General features: G+C 36.9%; 9 protein-coding genes and 1 non-coding gene across 16 annotated transcripts; 5 read left to right on the top strand and 5 right to left on the bottom strand.

Moving 5' to 3' along the window:
- LOC145732353 (protein spindle-F-like) lies at positions 1-1,886 on the top strand. 4 transcript variants are annotated; one of them, XM_081984549.1, is made up of 6 exons: positions 1-207; positions 269-563; positions 611-766; positions 825-996; positions 1,044-1,253; positions 1,295-1,886. In XM_081984549.1, the coding sequence occupies exons 2-6, from the start codon at positions 375-377 to the stop codon at positions 1,606-1,608; spliced, it is 1,041 nt and encodes a 346-aa protein (XP_081840675.1). In that variant the 5' UTR covers positions 1-207; positions 269-374; the 3' UTR covers positions 1,609-1,886. The 4 variants fall into 4 exon arrangements, with proteins under 4 accessions (XP_081840675.1, XP_081840676.1, XP_081840674.1 ...); XM_081984550.1 differs by having other exon boundaries at positions 1-150; XM_081984548.1 differs by having other exon boundaries at positions 1-563.
- Positions 1,873-3,941, bottom strand: LOC145732349 (heme A synthase COX15-like). The gene is made up of 8 exons (XM_081984542.1): positions 3,773-3,941; positions 3,496-3,644; positions 3,310-3,436; positions 2,960-3,092; positions 2,722-2,908; positions 2,402-2,669; positions 2,075-2,343; positions 1,873-2,020 (listed from the first exon to the last, which is right to left on the bottom strand). Exons 2-8 carry the CDS (start codon positions 3,634-3,636, stop codon positions 1,889-1,891), a joined length of 1,257 nt encoding a protein of 418 aa, XP_081840668.1. The 5' UTR covers positions 3,637-3,644; positions 3,773-3,941; the 3' UTR covers positions 1,873-1,888.
- A 57-nt stretch (positions 3,942-3,998) lies between these two features.
- Positions 3,999-7,353, top strand: LOC145732339 (betaine aldehyde dehydrogenase-like). The gene is made up of 12 exons (XM_081984523.1): positions 3,999-4,207; positions 4,267-4,364; positions 4,414-4,571; positions 4,743-4,905; positions 4,963-5,117; positions 5,174-5,271; positions 5,358-5,598; positions 5,652-5,833; positions 6,372-6,471; positions 6,525-6,732; positions 6,789-6,991; positions 7,039-7,353. The coding sequence occupies exons 1-12, from the start codon at positions 4,124-4,126 to the stop codon at positions 7,329-7,331; spliced, it is 1,983 nt and encodes a 660-aa protein (XP_081840649.1). The 5' UTR covers positions 3,999-4,123; the 3' UTR covers positions 7,332-7,353.
- Positions 7,342-9,459, bottom strand: LOC145732362 (ubiquitin domain-containing protein 2-like). Its single transcript, XM_081984562.1, has 6 exons — positions 9,192-9,459; positions 8,300-8,456; positions 8,124-8,243; positions 7,864-8,065; positions 7,611-7,805; positions 7,342-7,557 (listed from the first exon to the last, which is right to left on the bottom strand). Exons 1-5 carry the CDS (start codon positions 9,271-9,273, stop codon positions 7,635-7,637), a joined length of 732 nt encoding a protein of 243 aa, XP_081840688.1. The 5' UTR covers positions 9,274-9,459; the 3' UTR covers positions 7,342-7,557; positions 7,611-7,634.
- Positions 9,460-9,557: 98 nt separating this feature from the next.
- Positions 9,558-10,389, top strand: LOC145732367 (MICOS complex subunit MIC13 homolog QIL1-like). Of its 3 annotated transcripts, none has more exons than XM_081984570.1 (3): positions 9,558-9,713; positions 9,879-10,035; positions 10,090-10,389. In XM_081984570.1, the coding sequence occupies exons 1-3, from the start codon at positions 9,706-9,708 to the stop codon at positions 10,303-10,305; spliced, it is 381 nt and encodes a 126-aa protein (XP_081840696.1). In that variant the 5' UTR covers positions 9,558-9,705; the 3' UTR covers positions 10,306-10,389. The 3 variants fall into 3 exon arrangements, with proteins under 3 accessions (XP_081840696.1, XP_081840695.1, XP_081840693.1); XM_081984569.1 differs by lacking the exon at positions 9,558-9,713 and adding an exon at positions 9,716-9,829; XM_081984567.1 differs by lacking the exon at positions 9,558-9,713 and adding an exon at positions 9,737-9,832.
- Positions 10,390-10,595: 206 nt separating this feature from the next.
- Positions 10,596-14,178, top strand: LOC145732350 (uS5 assembly chaperone PDCD2L-like). The gene is made up of 7 exons (XM_081984543.1): positions 10,596-10,816; positions 11,170-11,330; positions 11,383-11,525; positions 11,579-11,701; positions 13,218-13,426; positions 13,484-13,574; positions 13,631-14,178. Exons 1-7 carry the CDS (start codon positions 10,709-10,711, stop codon positions 14,008-14,010), a joined length of 1,215 nt encoding a protein of 404 aa, XP_081840669.1. The 5' UTR covers positions 10,596-10,708; the 3' UTR covers positions 14,011-14,178.
- Positions 10,982-11,053, bottom strand: TRNAA-CGC (transfer RNA alanine (anticodon CGC)). The gene has a single exon. It is a non-coding gene; the product is annotated as a tRNA-Ala (tRNA).
- Positions 11,703-12,986, bottom strand: LOC145732357 (solute carrier family 25 member 32-like). The gene is made up of 3 exons (XM_081984555.1): positions 12,385-12,986; positions 12,120-12,334; positions 11,703-12,062 (listed from the first exon to the last, which is right to left on the bottom strand). Exons 1-3 carry the CDS (start codon positions 12,831-12,833, stop codon positions 11,773-11,775), a joined length of 954 nt encoding a protein of 317 aa, XP_081840681.1. The 5' UTR covers positions 12,834-12,986; the 3' UTR covers positions 11,703-11,772.
- Positions 14,179-14,293: 115 nt separating the features above from the next.
- LOC145732338 (GATOR2 complex protein WDR24-like) lies at positions 14,294-19,143 on the top strand. 2 transcript variants are annotated; one of them, XM_081984521.1, is made up of 12 exons: positions 14,294-14,444; positions 14,497-14,631; positions 14,820-14,936; positions 14,987-15,206; positions 15,261-15,474; positions 15,550-15,798; positions 16,155-16,443; positions 17,124-17,345; positions 17,395-17,625; positions 17,678-17,974; positions 18,029-18,286; positions 18,938-19,143. In XM_081984521.1, the coding sequence occupies exons 2-12, from the start codon at positions 14,541-14,543 to the stop codon at positions 19,054-19,056; spliced, it is 2,307 nt and encodes a 768-aa protein (XP_081840647.1). In that variant the 5' UTR covers positions 14,294-14,444; positions 14,497-14,540; the 3' UTR covers positions 19,057-19,143. The 2 variants fall into 2 exon arrangements, with proteins under 2 accessions (XP_081840647.1, XP_081840648.1); XM_081984522.1 differs by having other exon boundaries at positions 14,300-14,444; positions 14,503-14,631.
- LOC145732345 (facilitated trehalose transporter Tret1-2 homolog) lies at positions 19,144-21,182 on the bottom strand. The gene is made up of 3 exons (XM_081984537.1): positions 20,987-21,182; positions 20,142-20,938; positions 19,144-20,078 (listed from the first exon to the last, which is right to left on the bottom strand). The coding sequence occupies exons 1-3, from the start codon at positions 21,141-21,143 to the stop codon at positions 19,530-19,532; spliced, it is 1,503 nt and encodes a 500-aa protein (XP_081840663.1). The 5' UTR covers positions 21,144-21,182; the 3' UTR covers positions 19,144-19,529.
- Positions 21,183-21,492: the final 310 nt, after the last annotated feature.

The following is a 21,492-nucleotide window of genomic DNA, read 5'->3' on the forward strand; positions in this document are numbered from 1 at the left end:
GAAATTTGGATGAAGCAACGACGAAAGTCAGCTGTCAAATAGGAGACGTCAAGACCGGTTGTTTTAGTCACGTGCCGTTACGTTTTGTATAATCGTTGTAGTCACGTGATAAAAATTGACGTGACGTTGCTTTTATTTACATTTTTTCAGGTACTTTACAAGCTTTTATTTACTTCTTATATTCTTATTATTTAATAAGAAAAAAGGGTAAAAACATTCAAATCAGTAACAAGTGTAATTAGAAGCCTTCATTTGGAGTAAATCGTAGGTAATTAAACATGAGATTTGTTTAAATCCTAAACAGCCATCACAAAGCCCTAGTAGCCTAAATAATTTTGAAAGTTTATGTTATAAATACGACTTGAAACGTAAAAATGGACGAGGGACAACAAGGGTCGCAATATGCCATTCAAATTGCGGTTCATACGTTACGCGATCGGTGCAAGTACTTACAGCAGCATGTTGCTTTGCTTGAAGAGGAAAATGTGAATTTAAAGATCAAGTGCAGCCGCCAGGAGGAAAGTCGTACCTCTCTGAACGAGTTGGACCACTTGCGGGCTCAGGTAGGTCACTCAAGTCTGGAAGAGTGGAAAATGACCAAAATTTATAGGTTGCACAACTGGCAGAACAAAAGGAACAGTTGCAGGGGAAAATCAAAATGGTTACTAGTGAAAATCAAGATTTGTGGTCAAAGCTTAGCAAATTGACTAGGGTTAATAAGACACTGGGTAGTCAGTTGACTAAAATTAATGACACTTTAACCGAAGTAAGTGTACCTCACTTTGTCTCTGGTCAATTTTAGTTGGAAATGTTTTTACTAACAGCACACTACAACACCCCAACATAACTTGATTAGATCCAAGACATTCACAAAATCTGAACTCCAAACTAAAGTGTTGCAAAAAAATTTGGAAGAGAATGACAAACTAAGTTTGGAACTGGAGGATGTGTCTTTGAAGTTGTCAGACAGTTTTTCCAGGCAGAAGAAAGAATTAGGTATCTTTCAATACTTTAAAATTTCATTAATGCAAGGGGGTTTGTAGACTTGTTGTGCTCTGAAATTTCTGAAATGACTTTTGCCAATGATGACTTGTCTACCAGCAGTTGTGGATTTTTGTATGATGAGGATTTGGAAAATGATGTGTTTAATGATGTTCAATTGTGTGCTGATAATTTGAGAAAATTACGAGAAGTGGTAAATCAACAACAGACACTCTTGGAGCTCAATGTGAAAAATATGCACATATTAAAAGGTAAGTAGTGCAAACATGGTTGTTTGCTTTAATTAATTCAGGTTTTGCAGACAAAATTCAGTCAAAAACTTGCCAGTGCAAAACAAATAAAATAGAAAAATCCACCACAACATTTGACCTAATAAATAAGCTGTGTGAAGACAAAGGGACAGAAACAGAACCAGACTGGAGTAAACCAGTTCAAAATGGCCCAATAAGAAATGTCCCTCCATCACTTAGTGACAGTATAGAAACCAGTGAAAAAATATGTCCAATGTGCACTAGAATGTTTCAAAAAGACGTCAATTTTGACGTATTCCAAAAACATGTTGAAGACCATTTTGTACCCGAAATGGATGGTTACGAGATGTTATAGCATTAGTTGACTTTTTTTTAATTTAGTTTAATCTCTCTCTAGAATATCCTATATGGTATAAGTTGTGCAGACTCATGTTTTTTTTATTTTAATGTGATAACTTTACCTGTTGTTAATTAAAACTTATTTTAATACAGAAATATAGTTAACAGTATTCATGATATAATGAATTGTGATACGAATATCATTTTAGTATTAAAAAGTTAAGTATTCAATGATTGTTATATTTTCTGGGCAATACCACACTGAAAGAAAGCAATAAAAAACGTGAATACTGATTTTATTTTGGTAACTTTTTCAATTCGTGCGTCAGCCATATTGCTGTGGATAAAAGCAGCAGAGACCCGCTTTGATGACCTGCCGCGACTGGAACGGGGACGTATGTCAAAAGAGTGGTGATGCCCAGCGCAACCTAAACAAAATTTAATAAAGTTTCACTAAACTTTTAATAATAATTGTTGTTAACCTGGAGATAACCAGCTAAAAGTAAAGCGTTAGCCGCTATATAAGCTTTCCGTGGCAACACTCTTCTTCTACTTAACCACCACAAGCCAGTGATTAGGGCTAGAGTGGTCGTACCGAGTACACGATGGTCAAACTGAACCGTGGTCGGGTTTTCCGTGATATTGACTAGTTTCGGACTGAAAGCCAGAATATCATCAGGAATCCATTTATCTGCCATCTTTGGGAATGAGTTATACACCAGACCGGCGTCTAAACCGGCAACAAAGGCGCCTTAAAAAAACTTTTTGCAACCAACCAGACTTTCTTTCAATATAAAACAGTAATTTACCGGAAATGGCTGTTAAAAACACCATGCCCTTTGTAGTGTGAGCCAACATTCTAAACTTTCTGCTAGCTTTCAATGCTGTGGCACTGCTAATTTTAATACTTTCGGCCGGTGTTAAGTGGTCCAGACCCGACCACAAAAAAAGAGTGTATAACACAAATGCTAAACCTAAATGACTAGCCAATCTGTACTGAGACACTCTGGGTACATCGCTTTCGCCGTGGAACCGGTCCTCCAGGCCGGATTTAACCATATACCAGCCCATCAATCCCTTTAAAATCACTAGTTTCAGTAAAAAAAATCTGATTTTATCCAGTAAGTACCTGAGCGCCTATTAAAGCCCCGAAAGCTAAAACCCTTTTTTTCATGGCGGGGGTAAGTTTTCCCCTGGCCCAAAAGTAAACTGCTGGCAAGGCAAATGCGGCCCCGATTAGACGACCCCATTGTCGATGTCCGTACTCCATATGCCAAATAAATTTAAACTCGGATAAAGTTATGTCCCGGTTTTTACTAAAATGTGATAATTTTTTCACAATCCCTTATGTTTTTTCCCAAACCTACAGTTTAAATTCTGGATATTGCTGGTATTTGGCAAACTCTTCCTCCCATTCTTGTTGCGTACGCGGCATTTTTTCACCCAATAGTTTCCATGTTACCATGGATAACCCAGATTCGGTTAGTCTGGTAACCCCACCTAATGACACGCCACTTAATAGCTCTCAATAAAAAAAACACTTTTTTCTAGATCCTATTTTAAGTTGTATTTTTAAACCCTTATTGAGGTACAAGAGTATTGTTAACTCCTACTTGTAACTGCTAGGAAAAAGAACCTTAAGAGTTTCTAGTGTTCTTAACGATTTCTTCCAAAATAGCGTAAACGCTCTTTAGAAGACCGAAATAAAAAGCTGTACCTAAAACTACAGCGACAAAAACCATCCCGCTACAGGCAACTAACCAATAGCCTACAGCTTTCTGTGATTTTTTAGACGAATCAGACGATAGCCTTAAGGTTACCGTGCCGCTCTCCCTTTGAAAGGCCTGTAAAAAGAGAGTTTAGAATAACTTTGAATAAACGCTGATTAAGTATCGTATTTTACTTTCAAGGTGTTGTGCCATAAAGGCCTTTGCGTTCTAGTCGTCAAGTTTGAGTAAGTCCTCAATGGGGCCCAGGCGGTTCTAACTGTAGGAAACTTGGGTAGTAACCTTAAGGATGTAGAAGTGTACAGCCTTGATAACATACTTTTATCTAGTAGAAAATGCTATTTTAGTGTAGAGTGAACCAAAAACAGTGAATTATGGTAGATGTGGCAACACTGCTATAATTCAGGAAAACTAACCTAAAAAGTAAAAAAAATATGAAAACTATAGAGTTACCTCGAATAACCAAATCTTGCACAAATAACAATTTAATTAACACACTGCACTGAAAGATTCTATAAGTTTACACGGATTTTTGATATAATATTATTATTATTAGCTTAAATTAAATTAAACAAAACAACAACACAACTTACTGACAACTGACAGTCATCTGTAAGTAATTATTAATTAGTGTATTGTGGGTTGCCTTTGAATTTTGACAGTATTTAGGTTATGGCTGTTCTTTTTATTATAAGTTAAGTTCTTATTAATCTTTTTATAGATAAGAAGCTATAAACCGATTATTTATTTATTGTTATCACTTAATGTTAAGTAGTTTAGTGATGTTACACGTCGGTCACTAACATGGAAGGCTCAATTGAAAAACTACACCAAGTGTTCAAAACAATGGTTTACGGTGAAAACACTGAAGACACTTCCCAAGCAAAGGTAAGCGAATTCAATCAAACCCCAAAGATAGAATATTGTGTAAATTAGTTAAGTAATAGGCTTGGCTTGACGATAATACAATTTTGGACAAATCAAGTGATGTTGACATACTCAATAATGTGAAACCATACAAGCCACAACAATCCCATCTACTAAGGTTAGTATAATTAATTTTTATATCTAGAAGGAACAGTGTTTATGTATAGGTTAGCAGAAGAGTTGGAGAAAAACTCAGCCTTAATTTCACAAATTGAGTTGCTCTGCAGAGGTGTGTTAACTAAGGACACTAAACAGGCTGTACACAATTTGGCACAGTATTTTTATTATTATGCATGCTTTGTTGAAGAGGATCAAGATGTAAAAGGTAAAGATTGCATATTATCTACAGGATTGTTATGTTACTTCCTTTTATGTTGTTCAGTTTTATTTTTTTCTTGACTAACTTTCCTGGTAACAGTTGTGAAGTGAATCCTACTTTAAATGTCAAATATGGATAGTATTTCTTAACTTCATTAATCTATCTCTTTCTTTGAAGAACTAAAAACAGCAGTGGGAGTATTTGAAGATGATCACCCCTTATGGGTGCTTGGTCTATTCTTAGGACCTGCCTTAGCTACTGGACATTCAGTCGTACTCCAAGTAGGCACCAAATTTGCTGCTGTTGTAACTTTTATCCTGAATTTGGCAGCAAAAATTGGGTAATTCGGTATATTGGTCTGTTTTTGCACAGTTGGACTGAGTCTACACGTTTACAGGATACCCAAGGAGTCATTGCAACTATTGCCATCTTACAGTAGCAACTTGGATTCGTATTTCTCGGCAGAAACTGTTCGTGTGGTTTCGTTATTCATTGATGTTTTTGATGACAAGAATGCTGCTGTTTTTCGTTGGGATAAGAAAGCATTAATCCGTATGTTAGCTAATTTTGATTTTATTCACAGAAATCAAAAAAGAGAATTGAAACAGTTTCAAGGTATAAAAGTCCAATGTTGGTGTTTGATAGTGCTGATCTCGACTCGGCAGTGGATAGTGCCATAGAAGGAACCTGGGGGTACCAAGGCATGGTATAATGTTCATATAAATTGGAGATTATGAAATTCTATATCCAACTACGTTATAACGCTGAGATTAGTAATGAAGTGAATTGCAGCTCCCTTGGGCTTTGGATACAGTTTTGGTGCAGGAAAACGTGTTCAAAACCTTTGTTGACAAGCTGAAAACTCGTTTGGAGTCTGTTCGGATCGGCAACGATCGACTGGCCGACATTTCTGTCCCGAACAATCCAAACATTCGGTTAAAACTGTCTGAGTTAATCAAGAAAGCCCAATCGCTGGGGATTGAAGTTTACCAGAAAGTCACAGACGCGGATTTCACACCTACTTTGATTATTGGTGAGCATATTGCCACATTTAGGTGAATGAGATTAATCTTTACTTGAGTACAGGATCCAGAGTAAACACTAACAACGTGGTGTCATCTCCCGATGTAAACTGCACCTTAACTTTACTACCGTTCAGGTCAATTGACGAAGGTGTAAACTTAGCCAACAATGGTAGACAAGGTTTGGCAGTGTCGGTCTGGTCCGAAAATATCGGTTTACTGAACGAGGTTGCTATCAAACTCAAGGTCAGCTTCAATGCCTCAGGTTTTAGTTAAGCTGGGTTTATACAGCGCACAATGCAAAACTTAATGCGTAACATAGAAAGTTGGCTTTACAGTAATGCCTACTGTCGTTTATACAGCGCCCAACACTTGCACAATACCGCATAGAAAGTTCATAATTTTTAACTTTCTATGCAATTTATATGCGAAAACAGCTGTACGCATGCGCAAAATTTTGTAATGTCATATTTTGACATCCGCCGTCCGTCATTGTATTGTGTTATTGTTTTGTTTATGAATGGTGGATTTGGATTGTTCAAGAATTATGGTTTGTTGTTGTTTTTGTATTTGTGATTTTTTGGTCATTTAGAGCAATAAAAACAGTTGAAGTGTCTACGGAAAAAACAGAGTTTAGTGGTAAAAATTATCTAGAGCTAATTAGTTTCTCTCTAAACACCAAAAAGAAACACTTGTGATTTCTTGTGCAATGTTATGCATTAAGTTCTGCATTGTGCGCTGTATAAACCCAGCTTTAACTGTAACATAACAAATAACATTTAAGGCTGGAAACGTGTGGCTTAACTGTCACGGCCATTTTTGTCCGACAGTAGCTTTCACCCCCCTTAAGGATAGTGGAACCGGTTATTTTGGAGGCAAACAAGGTACTCAGACAATTTCAGCACATGATTAATATTATAAGGAAAAAACTTTCCAGGTTTAATTGAGTTTAAGTTAAAAACTGTAGACAAAGTTTTATCTTTACCTCCCATCTCATCCATTGAATTTAAATGTGATTCAATTAAGAGTTGCATAGATGTGGGCCACAAAGCCGGCTCAGCATGGTCTAAAGTAGCCACTGTGGAAAAACTAAAAATCTTCCTCTATTTGTTGGACTTTTTGCAGACAAACCAAAAGAAGTTTTCGTTAGTTTAACTGTACATAATGTCTTACTTATTTTTGTACTATGCAAATGTTGTAGTGGACAATTACCAGAAAGCTGGATAAACAGTTTTATCGTCAATTTACGTTGGGTCATAAAACAACAAACTGAAGGGACCACTTTAACTTTGAAAAGCTTCACAGTGAACGCGTTTAAAATACCTAAAGGAGTGTTGGCTATTGAAATGAACAATCCACTAGAAAAGCATCATGTTAGACTACTACTAGCGGCTTTACTGACAGGTGAGTTCATGTTTCTTTGTTGACAGTTTATTAATTATATAATTTAGGCAACGCTGTACTGTTGCTTAACGAAACCGTGCAGGCGCAGGCCTTTTACCAAGAACTATCCAAAAAACTACCTGGTGGGCTTCTTAGTGTAATCCCTTATAGTGTCAGTGCTATTCTAACTTGTTCCAAACACAAAGAACTCAATGGTTATTATACAAAAACACCTTTGAACCAATCAAACAATTTTATTTATGTTCCGGAGGATTTAAACTGGGAACAAATAACTAATTTAGTGACTGCAACCAAAAACGTATGGAGCAATATTGGACAGTCAAGTCAGTGCAATTTGTGAATAAAAATACTTTCCATATTAATTTGCATTTTATTTGCTTTGTTCCTCTCATACTAATATAACATTTTATTACAAAAAGGTACATCCACACTAATTTCATCATTAATTGAAAGTCAATATCAGTATTTCAATAGGTTTTCATTTTGATATGGTCACAACCTCCAGTTTTCATATTATTATTGGTCAGTCCCACGTCGAATTGTGTTTGATTTAATTAAAGCTAAAACTGTAACAAAACATCACATTTAGAGGGCATTCCTGTATAATTGAAGAACTTACAATGTCTATACATTTTGCAGTCAATCATAAGGCTTTTGCGTGAGAATTTGGAGAACGTCCCAAATTCTCCATGTTTACTATCACCTGAACGACGTAGCCGGGAGGAATTCTGGCTTCTTCTACGTTTAACTTATCACCTAAAAGTTTACCGCCAAAAAACCATCGTTGCCGCGACGCCTCAATTCCTTCTTGACTCTATAGGGACAAAATAGTTTTGCTTTTTGTTTAGCCAAACTTTGGCAACAACGCTCACCTGTAACTTTTTCTTACACACGCTAATGCTGTCTTTCGAGTAGACTGCGAGTTTGATATCACTACAATTGTGACTCAACCGTAACTTTAAGATGGTTTCAGTACCAGCATCGACCTGTTCGCTTTCAATCGCGGGGGAATCACGGCCGTCTTCTTTGACGATATTAATCGGGTACGACAGGCAATAAATTGGAACCTCGTACCTAAATAAAAGTGGTGAGGTAAGTTATTTTGACACGCCGTCTTGTGTGAGAGCGGTACCTATGACCTAATTGGTCATAGCAGTCTGTGATGGAACCGTTAGGCACTAAAACACCAGCGCCATCTAGGATGGCCTGCGCCATTTCATAATCTCGTTGTTCTGCCGCGGCTGCTGCAGCCCTAACAATAATAAAACCAAAAAAGTGTTTAATTAGAAAACAATAATAAAATTCAACCTTAAAGCGTCCCAAATCTCTTTTTTTCCTTCGAAAGCGGGCGCGGTGTCCCAGAATTCGTCTCTTTTGGAACGCAATTGACCCTCGGTCAAAGGCACGTCTGATTTCCATCTGATCGTCTCATGCGTCAAACGGGAATTTTTACTGTGTTGATTTCCTACAGAAAAAACATTTAAACTGTTAATAATAACAAAATACCCTGCAAGCATTTTAATTCCGCTTCTAGGTTAATTACAAATATGAGGAGACACTACCTGACGTCATTTGACAGCAGATTGGCAGTCATTATTATTTGCTTATGAAACAGATGTGAACTGTCCAATGACGTCACAAAGCGCCCTCTGGGCACCCTCACAAAGAAACTGATACATGGTTGTCATAGTAACCTACTGCTGCAACATCAGTTCATGTCAAGAAAATACTTATACAAAACTATAAGTAATGTGAATTGCATTACACCTTGAGAGATAAACTGTAAGCAAATTGTTCCCATTTGCACTGCAATTATCAACTGTCATTGGCATTGTTAAATAATAGTAATAATACCCTCAATAATGTTGTCGGGTAATTTATATTCTCAATTATTAGCTCACAGTAAATACACACAGTTAATTTGTTGATTAAAGTAACATTATTAAGATAAGAGGTCCCAGTCATAAATATCCTTATCAATATGTAGCCAACCAAATTAGGGCATTGTAAATAAACATTCCTGGGATTTGTCACCACTTAAATTAGCACAAATACCTGTCTGAACATTTATATAACCACTGGGGTTACTAAAAAGGCAAACCTCTATGAAAACCTTTGGTTCAAGTGAATTTTGAGCCACTACTGTAAAGGGACTAAAAGTGTAGTCCCTATTCCAACTAACTAACTTAAATTCACTAACCTGATACAGTCCTAGTGACCAGGCCGCTACTGTTGCCCACAGCCCCACTGTGACTTCGGGATATACCTATGCAGCCACCCATGATTTGTGTGCGCCGTGCGGGCTCATTTTCAAACAAAAAATCACAAAGACCGAAAGGCTGAAGCCGGCCATGGCTCGAACATCACTATCAAATGAATTTTTAAGATAACCCCAACATTTAACACAACAGCAATAGGAAAAAACTAGTCAAAAAAATAAAAAAATTGTTTTGTGTGTGATGTCCGTGTCCGTCAGTGTGTGGGGACTGGGTGTAGTGCCAATGCCAAATTGTCACTGTCAATAGTGTCAATTAACAGTTATTTTGTCACGTGACTGAATATGGGCTCTTACATAAAGCATCATGTTATTTATTATAAAATTAACCTCTTTGAAGGTGACGTAACACTCTGGTTACACATAACCTCTTAAAAAAATATTATGAAATAATAATAATTTTTTTGCTTCTTTCCCGTTTCTGGTTAAAGTAGGCACAATGATCAAGTAAGTTTATTAATAAAAAAAAAAATGACAATCATCAGTCAAGAGTTTGCCACATTTGCCAAAATGTACAATTTTACAGGTCTACCCCATTTAGTTCACTATGGGCTAGCGCTTAAGTGGTACTTTTAAAAACCTATCAATGCAACTTTAAACCTTTACTTACAGGTTTGCCATAAAAGCCGGACTAGCCGCTAGCGCTGTTTACTACGTGCGCGAACAAGGAATATGGAAAGACAGTGAAGAAGCTATAGCATCTGCTAAAAAGCTACAAACTGCAATTAATCCTTACATACAGGAAGTAAAACAGCAGATACCAATTGAGGTAATTAATGATGGTTACACTTTAATAAGGTAGTACTAACTGATCCTTTGTCAGCTACCAAAAGTGCCAGAAACTGAAAACTCCTGTCAATTGGCCAAAGAGTACTGGAATGCTGGAGTGCGGGCCACATTCAGATTTTTGGTAAAACTTCCAGACTGCACTAAGGCCTATGCAAAAAAGGGGGTTGATGTTTTGCTTGAAAATCCAGAAATTAAAAAATTTGTTGACTCTTTTAGTTCTCAACCAGATACTAAAACAAACAAAAGTTAAGCTTTATACATAGTAAATAAAGAAAAATTGTGAGTTTGTTTAGTCTATTAGTCTATTGTTGTAAAAATTAAATTAACACATTAATATTGTGTTTTTATACCTATACTTTTTAGCAGTTCAAAAGTATTAGCAATGAAATACCTATAAGTAGTACCTAAATTGCCACTGCAGAAGAATACAGCAAATCAGAGCAAAGAGTAGGTGATAAAATGTACTAATTTAAATTTAAAACACTCCAAAACAACCATTAACACAGCTCTAATGCAATGACAGACCTGATATGATACTAATGACAGATAGATCCACCAACTGCTAGGTTGGTTGCCTAACCTCCAAACAAAACAAGGAAAACAAAAGACTCCAAAGGGTTTTCCCTACAAATTTCGAATTTTTCGGTTTCCAAATGGCCAAAAATCACAATTTAGTGCTGCTGGGTTACCAGGACGAGGCAATAAGCGAAAAATATAGTGAACAAGTGGATTTTAAAGTGAACAAAATCGGTGGAGATCCTGTAAGTTTTTTTTTATTTAGGTTAGTTTTGTGTTTGTTATTGATTTTTTGAATTAGTTACTTTAAGAACGCTTAAAAGTTGATGTATGCGTTTTAATATAGCATATAAGTATGCTGATAAAATTAAATATACATTTTTGCATGCAAAAAAAATAAAAAAGTTCCTTGGAGGAGCTGGGATTTGAACCCAGGACTTTCCGCATGCGAAGCGGACACTCTACCACTGAGTTACACCCCCGATAACAATACTTTGCGCTTGAACAGTATTACTCTTCGTACATTTTCAAATTCCAATAAATACTCTTAAACACTGAAATTTGATTATTCATTAAATATTTAACTTTGTTTTTATAGGACTTTCCCTTTCCATGTAGAACAAACGCAATTTGTAAACTATGCAAACTCTCATGCCGTCTGATCATTCAGATTTATGCTCCATTGGATCATTGTCCTGACCGCCGGACTTTGTACTTATTCGCCTGCGTCAATCCTCAATGTTGGAACAGACCGGAGAGGTAATTAGGTCTCAACTTTTTCAAACTTCTTGTTATAGTAAGCCTTTTCTAGTTGGGTTTGTCTTCGCGTCCAGGTTAAAGCTGAAGATAGTTTAAAACCAAATGAGGATGTTGCAAATACAATCAAATTAAATTCCACAGATTGGTGTTCAGAAGCTGATGATTGGGGCGATGATAACAGTAATGCCAACCTAGGTACTTAAATGTTATTATATTTAGATTTTTTTTTTAATTTCTTTTAAATATAGAAGACAGCAATAAGATTAATGGTAATGACAAATTGTCTGAAGACGAGGAGAGTAGCAGTTTTGATGATTCAGGTTTCAAAAATTTGACTATAGATGAGGAAAATGCAAATAATGGAGCACAAGGTGGGTGGATGCTTTATTATTTATTTATTAACCAACATAATATAACAAAATGATCTTAAAACTAAAAATTATTATTCAGGAGGTGATTTTTTACTGGTGTTCTTCAGCAGTATGTATGAAACATTTTCATAAACTATAAAAGTGATCATAGTAGCTGGGATGACTCTGATCAAATTAGTGCCCATTCCTTTATAAAAACCTTTCCATCCTTCATATTGGATGATTTTTGTAACACAATCGCTAGCACTGTTGTATGAGTAGTGTTGATTTTGTAGTCTAGCCCTAACCACCTGATAAGGATAGGTCACTAAAACTGCTAAGAGTTTTGAAGTTGCGGAAAAGGTTAAATACTCTATAGTGCCTGGAATGTAGAAAAGCTTTACAACCCATGTTTCAGGGTTTTTAAAGATTACAGTACCTAGTTTTTTACTAATTGGCAACTTGTTATAGTGCTGGTATTGATTTTTCATTTCCTCATAAACCATAAACTGCACAGCCCCATGAGACACTCCAAAAATTCCAGGTACTAATCCTTTGTAGAACCCCCGAATTCCATCACTTTTATAAATTTGTCCTAAACAATCCCACATGCTCTTATAGCATTTATCATCCTTATCAAATTGTAGACACATCCTAGAAACACAAATTAAATTTGTACCAACCTAAATTAGAAATAACCTCACCTGGTCTTTGTAACCCAAAGAGGGTTGGTAATTAACAATGTGGTAAACCCAGCTTGTGAGGCAGCTAGTAAATGATAACCAGCCCCAATGGGCACATTAACATTTCCACCCTGTATAAAATTCTTGATAGAGTTGTAAAAGAAAAAATACAACCCCCACGAAGCGCCAGCGCCACACAAGTTGGGCGTCACTCCTCTGTACAACCCTTTAAACCCTTCAACCTTATAAATGGTTTTCAAAGCATTTAAAATGCCTGTGTATTTTGGGGTGCCATGGATTCCATCATGCACGGCAAATCGGATTTTTATCACGTCCAGGGGGTGTAAAATCAGTGTGGCGAAGGTACCGGCCGCGGTTCCAGCCACCAAATGCTCATACTTGACATGGTCCAGAAGGTTGGTTTCTAGGGTTTTAGTTTTAGGAACTGACTCGCCAGTAAGGGCGCTCATTGCTGTGCTGTCTTGCTGTAAAATGTGGACTTCATCTTACTTATCAGTGTTGTATATTCCTTCAATCGATTACAGAAGAAGATAGTTTGATGATTTATGTTGTTTTTGTCATGATTCAATGATTTATTAAAGTTAGGTTAGGTTTAGTAACCTAGATAAAATTTTGAGGTTATTTTTTGGCACAATTGGTTTTTCTTTGTCTATTACATTGTATAAGACAGAGAACACTGGAGGACTTTTATGGGATCAATATATTCACAGCAATCACAGCGTTGCTAGGTTTATATAAATTTACTCGTTTTCTAGTACAGGGATATTTGCCAACCAACATATAAACATAAAGCCATTTTGAGGTATTTGATTTAATTTTCTGTGGACAAATAGGAGCTGTTGCCCGATTGTATCCAGCAATGGCAACTGCCGAAATCGAAGCGGATGAAGAAAACCGCGAAGTGGTGACAGCAGAAAGCCCCACAGCTCCTCAAACCAACTTGGAGGCCTTACTCCAGAGTTGCGCATCTGACATGGACAATATACCGAACGGAGCTATGTTTTTTCCTTACTTTATGTCTGTTTACCCTGAAGAAGAAGAAGTAAGACGATTTTCTTTGATTTTAATTGTTTTAAATTAATGCGGAGCTAATTATAAGCGTATTGGGATGGATGATCACGTCAAAGACTTACTTCATGAGTACCAAAAGAGAGACGGGGATGTTTTATTAGTGTTGGGAGAAAATACAGGTTAAACATCCTTTTCACTTGCGTAACGTTTAATTAGTGTAAAAATTCATTTTTAGGTGGTTCAGATTGTGATTTGGGCAGCGAGGAGTACGAAAAGAGCAGGCCGTTGCACGGCGATAAAACCTTCCATCATTTTGTTTCCAAAATTAAAAACAATCCAGAACAAATTTTAAGGTACCATAGAGAGGGCGTCCCTCTTTTTTTATACCCAATGGAGGAGAAACTGGGCGTGTGCAAGTATTGCAACGATGATCTGGTTTTTGAGTTTCAATTGGTGCCTACATTATTATCAAAATTGAGGTTGTCATGTGACCCGCCTCATTGCACCAGGTTGGATTTTGGTACTGTTTTAGTTTATACTTGCAGAGCAAGTTGTTGGGGCAGCAATGATTCTTATAGGGAAGAAATTGTTGTGGTCCAAAAGGAAATGCTTTAACTTTGCTTTTAAAAGTTTGCCATACATTCAACGAATTACAATCACTATTTATACGTGTTTAGTAACTAGATTTACAGTAGGATGATAATAATATACATAGAGTAAACTTTAGAATGTGACAAATGTGTAATGTGACAAAATCATACAATAAAAGTGGTTTATTGAAAATTATTCCCCTGATTTTCTAACCTTTTTTTGAGAGAGAGAGTTGATTTGGCAACAATGCATAATTTTTAGTTTGACAATGGTTTGACAGACAATGCTTTTTCGAAATGCTGATTCTTTTGCGTGTGTTTTGTGTTGTGGTGATCGTTTTTAATGTTTACGTTTGTTACTTTTAAAGAATATTATTACAATTTCATTTTACTAGTTTTATTTATCAGTTTAAATCATTAATAGTGCATCATTCATTGGTTGAGAGTGTTCAAAACCAGGTAGTACTCCACTATTACATTTTTTAAAGATCCTAAACGGCATTTTTTGTAGTTCTAGGGCCATGTCAAAGGGCTTTTTTTGCCTGGCACAACAGAATGGGTACTTTTTATGTGACACAAGAGGGTCCGGTTAATGCATTGGCTTTAAATCGGGACTATACTCAAGTAATAATTGGTGGAAGAAATGGTTTGTTATGTTTGTACATTAATGTTACAGTTTTTCACAAATATTGATTGTTTTTACCCAAAGTTTTTAGTGGGATAGCCGTTTAGTACTCTGAAGTGTCTTAAGGTGTATTTATGTTTTCTTAAAGTGTATTTATATTTTCTCAATCTTTAACAAACATTTTCAATTAATTTAAATTTCTTCTTCAGTTTTTAAAGTGTATCAGATTGAAGAGGACAAATTCAAGGAGTTGTGCAATCTCAGAACTTTAAAACATCTAAACTTGAATTTTTCATGCAATGATGTTGCTTGGAGTTCAACAGATGGTAATCCATTACACAATTGACTGACTTTCAATAATTAGAGTGTTCTCTAGACCATTATGTGGCTACCGCGGCCACAAATGGTCATGTTTGCGTTTGGAACTTGACCAGAATGGGCAGGGCAATGCAAGAGCAAGACTACCAAGACCACAAACGTACTGTTAATAAAGTGAATTTCCACGCTGAACCATTCAAGCTGATTTCCGGTTCTCAGGATGGCACCATGCGTTATTTTGATATTAGAGTGAAAAATGCCGTTTCAGTATTTTATAGGTAAAGTCTAGACAAACAAGATTTAAGCAACAATAACTTATGTTTTGATTAAAGTAATACAGAGAGTGTGAGAGATGTCCAGTTCAGTCCCAACAATTTGTACAATTTTTCGGCAGTGTCAGAAAATGGTAGCGTTCAAATTTGGGACGTACGCCGTCCTGATAAGTTTCAAGTCCAATTTACTGCCCATAGTGGACCCGTTTTTGCTTGCGATTGGCATCCAGAAAACACGTGGCTGGCTACGGCCAGTAGAGACAAAACCATTAAGGTTGTAAATCAAATTTACACTCAAATAAACTGCTTAGTATTTAATTTTAAAAATTATATTGATTGGTTATTCCAGGTGTGGGATTTGACTAATAAGCCTACTTTAGAATTTACCATACATACTATAGCGTCGATCGGCTGTGTGAAGTGGAGACCTCAGTATAAATATCATATTGCAAGCTGCGCTTTGGTGATAGATTGCAGTATAAATATTTGGGATGTGCGCAGACCTTATATTCCCTTTGCCGCTTTCAACGAGCACCGTGATATTGCCAGTGGGGTGGCTTGGAGGGGTGATGCCAATGTGTTTTTGAGCACTGGCCGAGTAAGCAATTTTTTTTTCCCTCTACCATGTATTCACAACCTTATTTAATGGACGATAGTCCCATTAATGCATGATTTTTCAATTGTTTTTACTTTAATGCACGATTTTATCATAAGCAACCAAATACGCTCATGGTATAGTTCCATCCTTCTTTATTTGTATTAATCAGAGAGAAATAGAGGCACTATTATTTAGTTGACATCCACCATTCACCATTACCGACAGAACTGTCATTGTCAAGGGTGTCTATGATTTCGGTTTGTCGTGTTGCGTATTCAACTGACAATTTCAGTTTTTTTCAAACTTTTTAGGATAATAAACGTTTAGAGAGTTGTTTTTGTTAAATGCGTTTACAGGACAACACATTGTATCATCATTCTTTCAATGACGCTCAAAAACCGGCAAGCAAAGCGAATCCCCAAGGGATCTCGTTGAACGCCAAAGGCGAAGTGCTCTCCTGCAGAAAAATAGTACCGCTTCCAACACCCACGGCCAGCTCCAGTCAGAATTCCATCTCCAAAGCAGTGGGAATAATGAGAAAGATATCCACCACACAGTCTATCGATGGATTTCATCAAGCGGCCAGTCTAACTTACAATTTTAATCCGAATAATGTGGATCAACAAGAAGCGGCCATATTTACAAGTAAGTGCGAAAAACAAACAAAACTACGGTCCGATATAAATGTCAGCTGATGGGGCTGATATTCTAGTCACAAGCACTAACAAAAAACGTATGTCGGGGATTAATTCTTAAGAAGGTTAGTAGAACACTTGCAGAGGCTTCTGGTAATTTTGAATGAACTGTGGAACTTTGAATGTATTTAAAGACGCCCTAGGTCCCACTTAAGCTGAGTTATGTTTTGACTGTGACAGGTTGTGTGCAAAATGTCACAGTCAAATGAAAACTCAAAGCCTAGGGTGCTTTTACATAATGTCAGCGCAAATGCTCCTTAAAACACCGCTTCTGACAAATATCAACGTGACTCTAGATGCTCTCTGGAATTTTTAGAAGGTTGTCAGTCGTATTTAGGGGCCACTGGCACCTTCTTAATTTAATGGATCTAGGTAGTAGTTTTTGACAATTTAAAACAATTCTTAGAAGGTTTAAGACACTTGCCTAGGCTTCTCATACTTTTTAGAAGGTTGCCAGTAGCACTTAGAGGTCTCTGGAGGATTTAAAAAGGTCCTTGGCCTCTGACGACTTAAAATAAGTTTGGAAAGGTTTAAGACACTTGTAGAAGCTTCTGGCACTTTTTAAAAAGGTTGTCAGTAGCATTTAGAGGTCTCCAAAATGGTCTTAGAGGTTTAAATTTTGTCAACTAGAATTAGCAAAAAGTTACGTTCTTCATGGTCGAAGTGTGTCAGAACTTTGCGAGCGCAATTCCGCTATCGCTGAAGAATACGGTAAAGATGACGTGGCTACTACCTGGAAACTCATAAAAACCATGTACGGCGAAGAGTTTGTGCAAAATTCTATGAACACCACCGGAGGCAAACACGAAGATACCTGTTCTTCGGAGATACTTGAAGATCAAAAATCCAAAGGTTTTGCACTTATATAGACAATCGAACGGATAACATTTGACAGCTTTAGGTGGGGACACCCCCGCAGCTCAATTCAGTGGTGGAGACGAAGAAACTGAAACAGAAGACCATGTGGACAATGCTTTTCCCAACTATCTAAATGTACGTAACGGTTATGTTCCTAAAGGAGATTTTGTTTTTGGAGAAAATGAACTGGATGTTGAATTGGAAGGAGTTCCAGTTTACGCGGATTATCAGTGCGGCTTACCCCTGATGAGTCACATGTCTCCAGAACCAATTGGTACCAACTACACCAAACACGTGATCAAATTTTGCATTCATTAATGTTACAGACTGGACTTTGCCCACTGAAGCGTTTTCAATCAGGCACGAAATTTTGGATCGGTCGCCGCCTCCCGAACATTTTTCGGAACATCATCGGTCAGTTAATTATTCAGAGGAAGCGCATTCCGTTCAGGTGGAGGATCATTTGCCGGGGATGTTAACGAACATGAAACCGTGCATCAAATTGTCTTGGGATCCCAGTTGTGTGGTTATCGACACTCTGAATCATTACGCCACTTTGGGAGACATTCAAACTGTTGCTTGTATTTTAATGGTATTGGGAGATAGCCGTAAATATTTAAAAGGTTGGTTAACATTTATTTTATAGCAATTAGGATAATATGCGTGTTTTGTTTCAGATTTGAGTGAAACGATGCAAGAACACTGGCTGTTAGGCTACGTGGAAATGCTTAGCCGATATAAATTATGGAATGTTTCCAATCAAGTCATTAAGTTGTCGTGGTTACCAAATGTCAACCAATTAAACCAGCAAAGCACTACGATGCACACTAATTGTGGTAAATGCACTAAACCGTTGCAAAGAGTGGGATGGTTATGTGATCGTTGTCACACGGCCGAATATGGGTTGTGCAGTGTCTGTCATCAAGTTGTTAGAGGTAAGAATACTCTTCAACTCTTCATATCATAAAGATAATGCGTTTGTATTAGTTAAAGTGTATAAAAACTTTTAAATCAAATATAAACTTGGTTAAGAAGTAAAATGATTTAAGTTACAATCACTTTACAAATGAATATTGTTTAATTTTTTCTGAGAGTCACTTGTTGTTTAGGCCAATATCTCGGGACGTTTCTTAACTTCATATGTCGGAAGAAAAATCTATTTAATCTTGAATTAAGTTATATTAGCAGCAAAAGTTCTATATTTACTGTTACATAATCTGAGAACGCTTCAAGGCAAGCCCCATGCTTAATAAATTCTTACAGGGTGTCCAGAGACAGTGAGTGAAACTTGAAATTCGTTGCACAAGTAGTTCTGTCACTTTAAATGTCTTTAGACACCTTGTATGTTTCTATCATCTCATTTTTCGGAAAAGACAATATTTCTTGACACAGTTAATTGGGAAACGCCCGAAAACGTCCAGAGATACTGACCTAATTATTTTTTATGTTAAAGCCAAACCCAAAAAAAATATTGTTCAATTGTAGACAACTTGAAAATTTTTTGCACGCACTTCTTTCACACCTTGTATAAGACAGTTAGAGTGCATTAAAAAATCACTAAAACACTAAAATTTGTTGTCCTTCAGGATTATATGTGTGGTGTCAAGGATGTTCACATGGAGGACATATAAGTCACATAAAACAATGGCTAATTACGAATAGATGGTGTCCTACCGGTTGTGGTCACATGTGCGAGTATAATTGATCTGAAAGAATGGCGTGTGTCAATGAAAACGAGATTTTCAAAGGTAAATAATTGTTTTTTACCCAATTAAATGAATTTGTTACTGAATTTCTTTGTATTATTTTATTTCTAATGACAACAATTCTTTCAACAGCTGTAGTGAAAATCACAAAGGGTTATAATCAGTAGGTCAAAGGTTTATATTGCATTTCTTTTGATGTTTGTCTTATTCACTAACTATCAGGATTTATTATCTAAAGTGTATAAACTTTTTGTGTTTTCTTTAGAAACACTTTACGTTTCAGTGTGTATCTACTTATTTACTGCGATATAAATCACACAAATCACAAAAACACTTAAAAGATACACACAACGCAAGTTGATTGCTCAAGCACTCAACCTACCTTTATACACATATAGAATAAATACAAAAAGCACACATTACCTCATACACTTTCAAGTACATTTGATCTTGATACTAATTACACTATGAACTACTTTTCTACATTAGAGTTGCCCTTCAAAATATCTTGAATCTCCTGCAAACTTTTTCCTTTTGTTTCCGGCAAGAACTGGTAAACAAAAGCGAATCCGACCACACAACAACCGCTAAACAAACCAAAACTTCCAGATTTTCCTATCAGTGACACAATGTCGGTAAAGTATTTGGTCAAAATGAAACACAGAAACCAACAAGTGGCCGAAGTGACCGTAGTCGCTACCGATTTAACATTGGCAGGGAACATTTCACCCATTACGGCCCATGGAATCGGTCCGAAACCCAAACAGTACGTGATAATGTAGAATATCAAACAGCCGATTGGCAACCATGACAGGGCGGACACGTCCGTATCTGTGTCGTCTTTTAAGTGGAAAAAATATGCCAAAGCACCTTGAGAGACGGCCATTCCTATTGCGGAAATCATCAATAGGATGCGTTTTCCTTGTTTATCGATTATACCGGACGTCACCGCTGTAAAAAACACCTGAACGGTACCGATTAATATGGTGCAAATTTCGGGGGCCAATTTCACTCCAGCATCCTGAAAGAACACAAAAAAAAATACTTAATCACCTACTTATTTATTATTGATATTGACACCTACCTGGAAGATGTTTTGAGCGAAAAATAGCACCACGTTGATACCGGACACTTGCTGAAAAATCAGCAGACCATTAGATAAAATATATGCCATGGTGAGACCTTTCGACTTGAAGATATCGAGGAAACTACTTTTGTTTTCCAGAGCTTCATTTAAGGCTTTTTTAACAGTGTCCAGTTCGTCCTGAACCTCTTCCAACGATGTCCGGTCCCTCAATTTCATCAAAGCCTGTTCAGCCGCCTCCTCCTCATCGGTTTGTAGTAAATAGTAAGGACTTTCAGGAATGAAAATGGCAAAAGTGATCAAAAAAGTGATGGGCACGACGAGGCAAAACGCGTTGAACATGGTGACAGACATGTACGGACCAGCGACAAAAGAAAATAACAGTCCAATGACAGTAAAGAGTTGCAAGTAGGTGCCGAGGGCACCTCTTACGTCATCTTCGGCAATTTCTCCAATGTACATTGGAAGAACGGTGAACGTCAGTCCTACGGATATGCCGCATAGAAATCGGGACACGAGAAGATACATTACAGATTTAGCGAAAACGTTGAGAAGAAGGCCTACGATGACGGGGACGTTGCCTAGCAAAAGGGTGCGTTTCCGACCGATTCTGTCAGCGAGGGCTCCTGCTATAAAAGGACCGAGTACAGCGCCCAAAGGCAGCAACGAACCAATCGAACCTGCATCACTTTCCGTTATGGCTTCATTTAAGGGACTTAAGGTAGCGTTTTGCAGTTTTGGAATAACTGGAGAGGTCCATCCTAATGTGATACCGCATGTAAATGCAGCCAAATTTCCTAAAATTGTAACTTTTAACAAAAAAAAGTGTTAATAAAAGACTTTACCTGTACACGCGGCTATATAAAGGAAAGCTCTGCTGCTTTTTTCTAAAGGTACTTTTTGTACAGTGATTTTTACTGAACCGTCATCGTAGGCTTCATCGGATTTCGCCACCGGTTCATATTTGTACTGTTCTTTAGTTTGCGGATGACCGTCCGACATTTTGGCTTCAAAACGCTTAACTAGCAACTGTTACGTGTTCGCAAACTCTTAAGATTGAAACTCTTATCACAAAATATACCTTTCAAAGATAATGTGTCTCTTAAGAGTCTTAAGTACTGATTATTTAAACATTACATATTAAAAGTTGTTGAAGTAGGTACTCTTTCTATTAAATGTAATGATTGAAGTCTGAATAGCAAAACCTTTTCATCCGTAGATAGTATGTAAAAAAAAAAACTTCCAAAAATTCGTTCTTATTTTCTTGACAGATTAGAGAAGAGATTAAGAAATACAGCTAAATAACTGATTCTGTGAGATGTGACTGCCAAATTACCACTATTCAGATGTT

The sequence above is a fragment of the Ips typographus genome, linkage group LG8, assembly GCF_016097725.1.
Source record: "Ips typographus isolate SLU linkage group LG8, UJ_Ityp_2.0, whole genome shotgun sequence".
NCBI classification, from domain to species: domain Eukaryota; kingdom Metazoa; phylum Arthropoda; class Insecta; order Coleoptera; family Curculionidae; genus Ips; species Ips typographus.

Excerpts from the sequence above, each read along its gene's own strand:
- LOC145732353 (XM_081984548.1), top strand. The coding sequence starts at position 375 with ATGGACGAGGGACAACAAGGGTCGCAATATGCCATTCAAATTGCGGTT. Across the intron at positions 564-610 it reads TGGACCACTTGCGGGCTCAG|GTTGCACAACTGGCAGAACA; the intron begins GTAGGTCACTCA and ends CAAAATTTATAG. Across the intron at positions 1,254-1,294 it reads AAATATGCACATATTAAAAG|GTTTTGCAGACAAAATTCAG; the intron begins GTAAGTAGTGCA and ends TAATTAATTCAG.
- LOC145732349 (XM_081984542.1), bottom strand. The coding sequence starts at position 3,636 with ATGTTATCAAGGCTGTACACTTCTACATCCTTAAGGTTACTACCCAAG. Across the intron at positions 3,437-3,495 it reads TATGGCACAACACCTTGAAA|GCCTTTCAAAGGGAGAGCGG; the intron begins GTAAAATACGAT and ends CTCTTTTTACAG. Across the intron at positions 2,670-2,721 it reads GGGCTTTAATAGGCGCTCAG|GGATTGATGGGCTGGTATAT; the intron begins GTACTTACTGGA and ends GTGATTTTAAAG.
- LOC145732339 (XM_081984523.1), top strand. The coding sequence starts at position 4,124 with ATGGAAGGCTCAATTGAAAAACTACACCAAGTGTTCAAAACAATGGTT. Across the intron at positions 4,906-4,962 it reads AATTTGGCAGCAAAAATTGG|GATACCCAAGGAGTCATTGC; the intron begins GTAATTCGGTAT and ends ACACGTTTACAG. Across the intron at positions 5,118-5,173 it reads GGATAAGAAAGCATTAATCC|TTTCAAGGTATAAAAGTCCA; the intron begins GTATGTTAGCTA and ends GAATTGAAACAG.
- LOC145732362 (XM_081984562.1), bottom strand. The coding sequence starts at position 9,273 with ATGGGTGGCTGCATAGGTATATCCCGAAGTCACAGTGGGGCTGTGGGC. Across the intron at positions 8,244-8,299 it reads GAGATTTGGGACGCTTTAAG|GGCTGCAGCAGCCGCGGCAG; the intron begins GTTGAATTTTAT and ends TATTATTGTTAG. Across the intron at positions 7,806-7,863 it reads TGTGTAAGAAAAAGTTACAG|AGTCAAGAAGGAATTGAGGC; the intron begins GTGAGCGTTGTT and ends TTGTCCCTATAG.
- LOC145732367 (XM_081984567.1), top strand. The coding sequence starts at position 9,738 with ATGACAATCATCAGTCAAGAGTTTGCCACATTTGCCAAAATGTACAAT. Across the intron at positions 9,833-9,878 it reads TATGGGCTAGCGCTTAAGTG|GTTTGCCATAAAAGCCGGAC; the intron begins GTACTTTTAAAA and ends CTTTACTTACAG. Across the intron at positions 10,036-10,089 it reads AACAGCAGATACCAATTGAG|CTACCAAAAGTGCCAGAAAC; the intron begins GTAATTAATGAT and ends ATCCTTTGTCAG.
- LOC145732350 (XM_081984543.1), top strand. The coding sequence starts at position 10,709 with ATGGCCAAAAATCACAATTTAGTGCTGCTGGGTTACCAGGACGAGGCA. Across the intron at positions 11,331-11,382 it reads TGTTGGAACAGACCGGAGAG|TTGGGTTTGTCTTCGCGTCC; the intron begins GTAATTAGGTCT and ends AGCCTTTTCTAG. Across the intron at positions 11,702-13,217 it reads TGCAAATAATGGAGCACAAG|GAGCTGTTGCCCGATTGTAT; the intron begins GTGGGTGGATGC and ends GTGGACAAATAG.
- LOC145732357 (XM_081984555.1), bottom strand. The coding sequence starts at position 12,833 with ATGAGCGCCCTTACTGGCGAGTCAGTTCCTAAAACTAAAACCCTAGAA. Across the intron at positions 12,335-12,384 it reads CTTTGGGTTACAAAGACCAG|GATGTGTCTACAATTTGATA; the intron begins GTGAGGTTATTT and ends TTGTGTTTCTAG. Across the intron at positions 12,063-12,119 it reads GCCAATTAGTAAAAAACTAG|GCACTATAGAGTATTTAACC; the intron begins GTACTGTAATCT and ends TCTACATTCCAG.
- LOC145732338 (XM_081984521.1), top strand. The coding sequence starts at position 14,541 with ATGGGTACTTTTTATGTGACACAAGAGGGTCCGGTTAATGCATTGGCT. Across the intron at positions 15,799-16,154 it reads TGTTTTTGAGCACTGGCCGA|GACAACACATTGTATCATCA; the intron begins GTAAGCAATTTT and ends ATGCGTTTACAG. Across the intron at positions 17,626-17,677 it reads CATGTCTCCAGAACCAATTG|ACTGGACTTTGCCCACTGAA; the intron begins GTACCAACTACA and ends TTAATGTTACAG.
- LOC145732345 (XM_081984537.1), bottom strand. The coding sequence starts at position 21,143 with ATGTCGGACGGTCATCCGCAAACTAAAGAACAGTACAAATATGAACCG. Across the intron at positions 20,939-20,986 it reads TTATATAGCCGCGTGTACAG|GAAATTTGGCTGCATTTACA; the intron begins GTAAAGTCTTTT and ends TTACAATTTTAG. Across the intron at positions 20,079-20,141 it reads TCGCTCAAAACATCTTCCAG|GATGCTGGAGTGAAATTGGC; the intron begins GTAGGTGTCAAT and ends GTGTTCTTTCAG.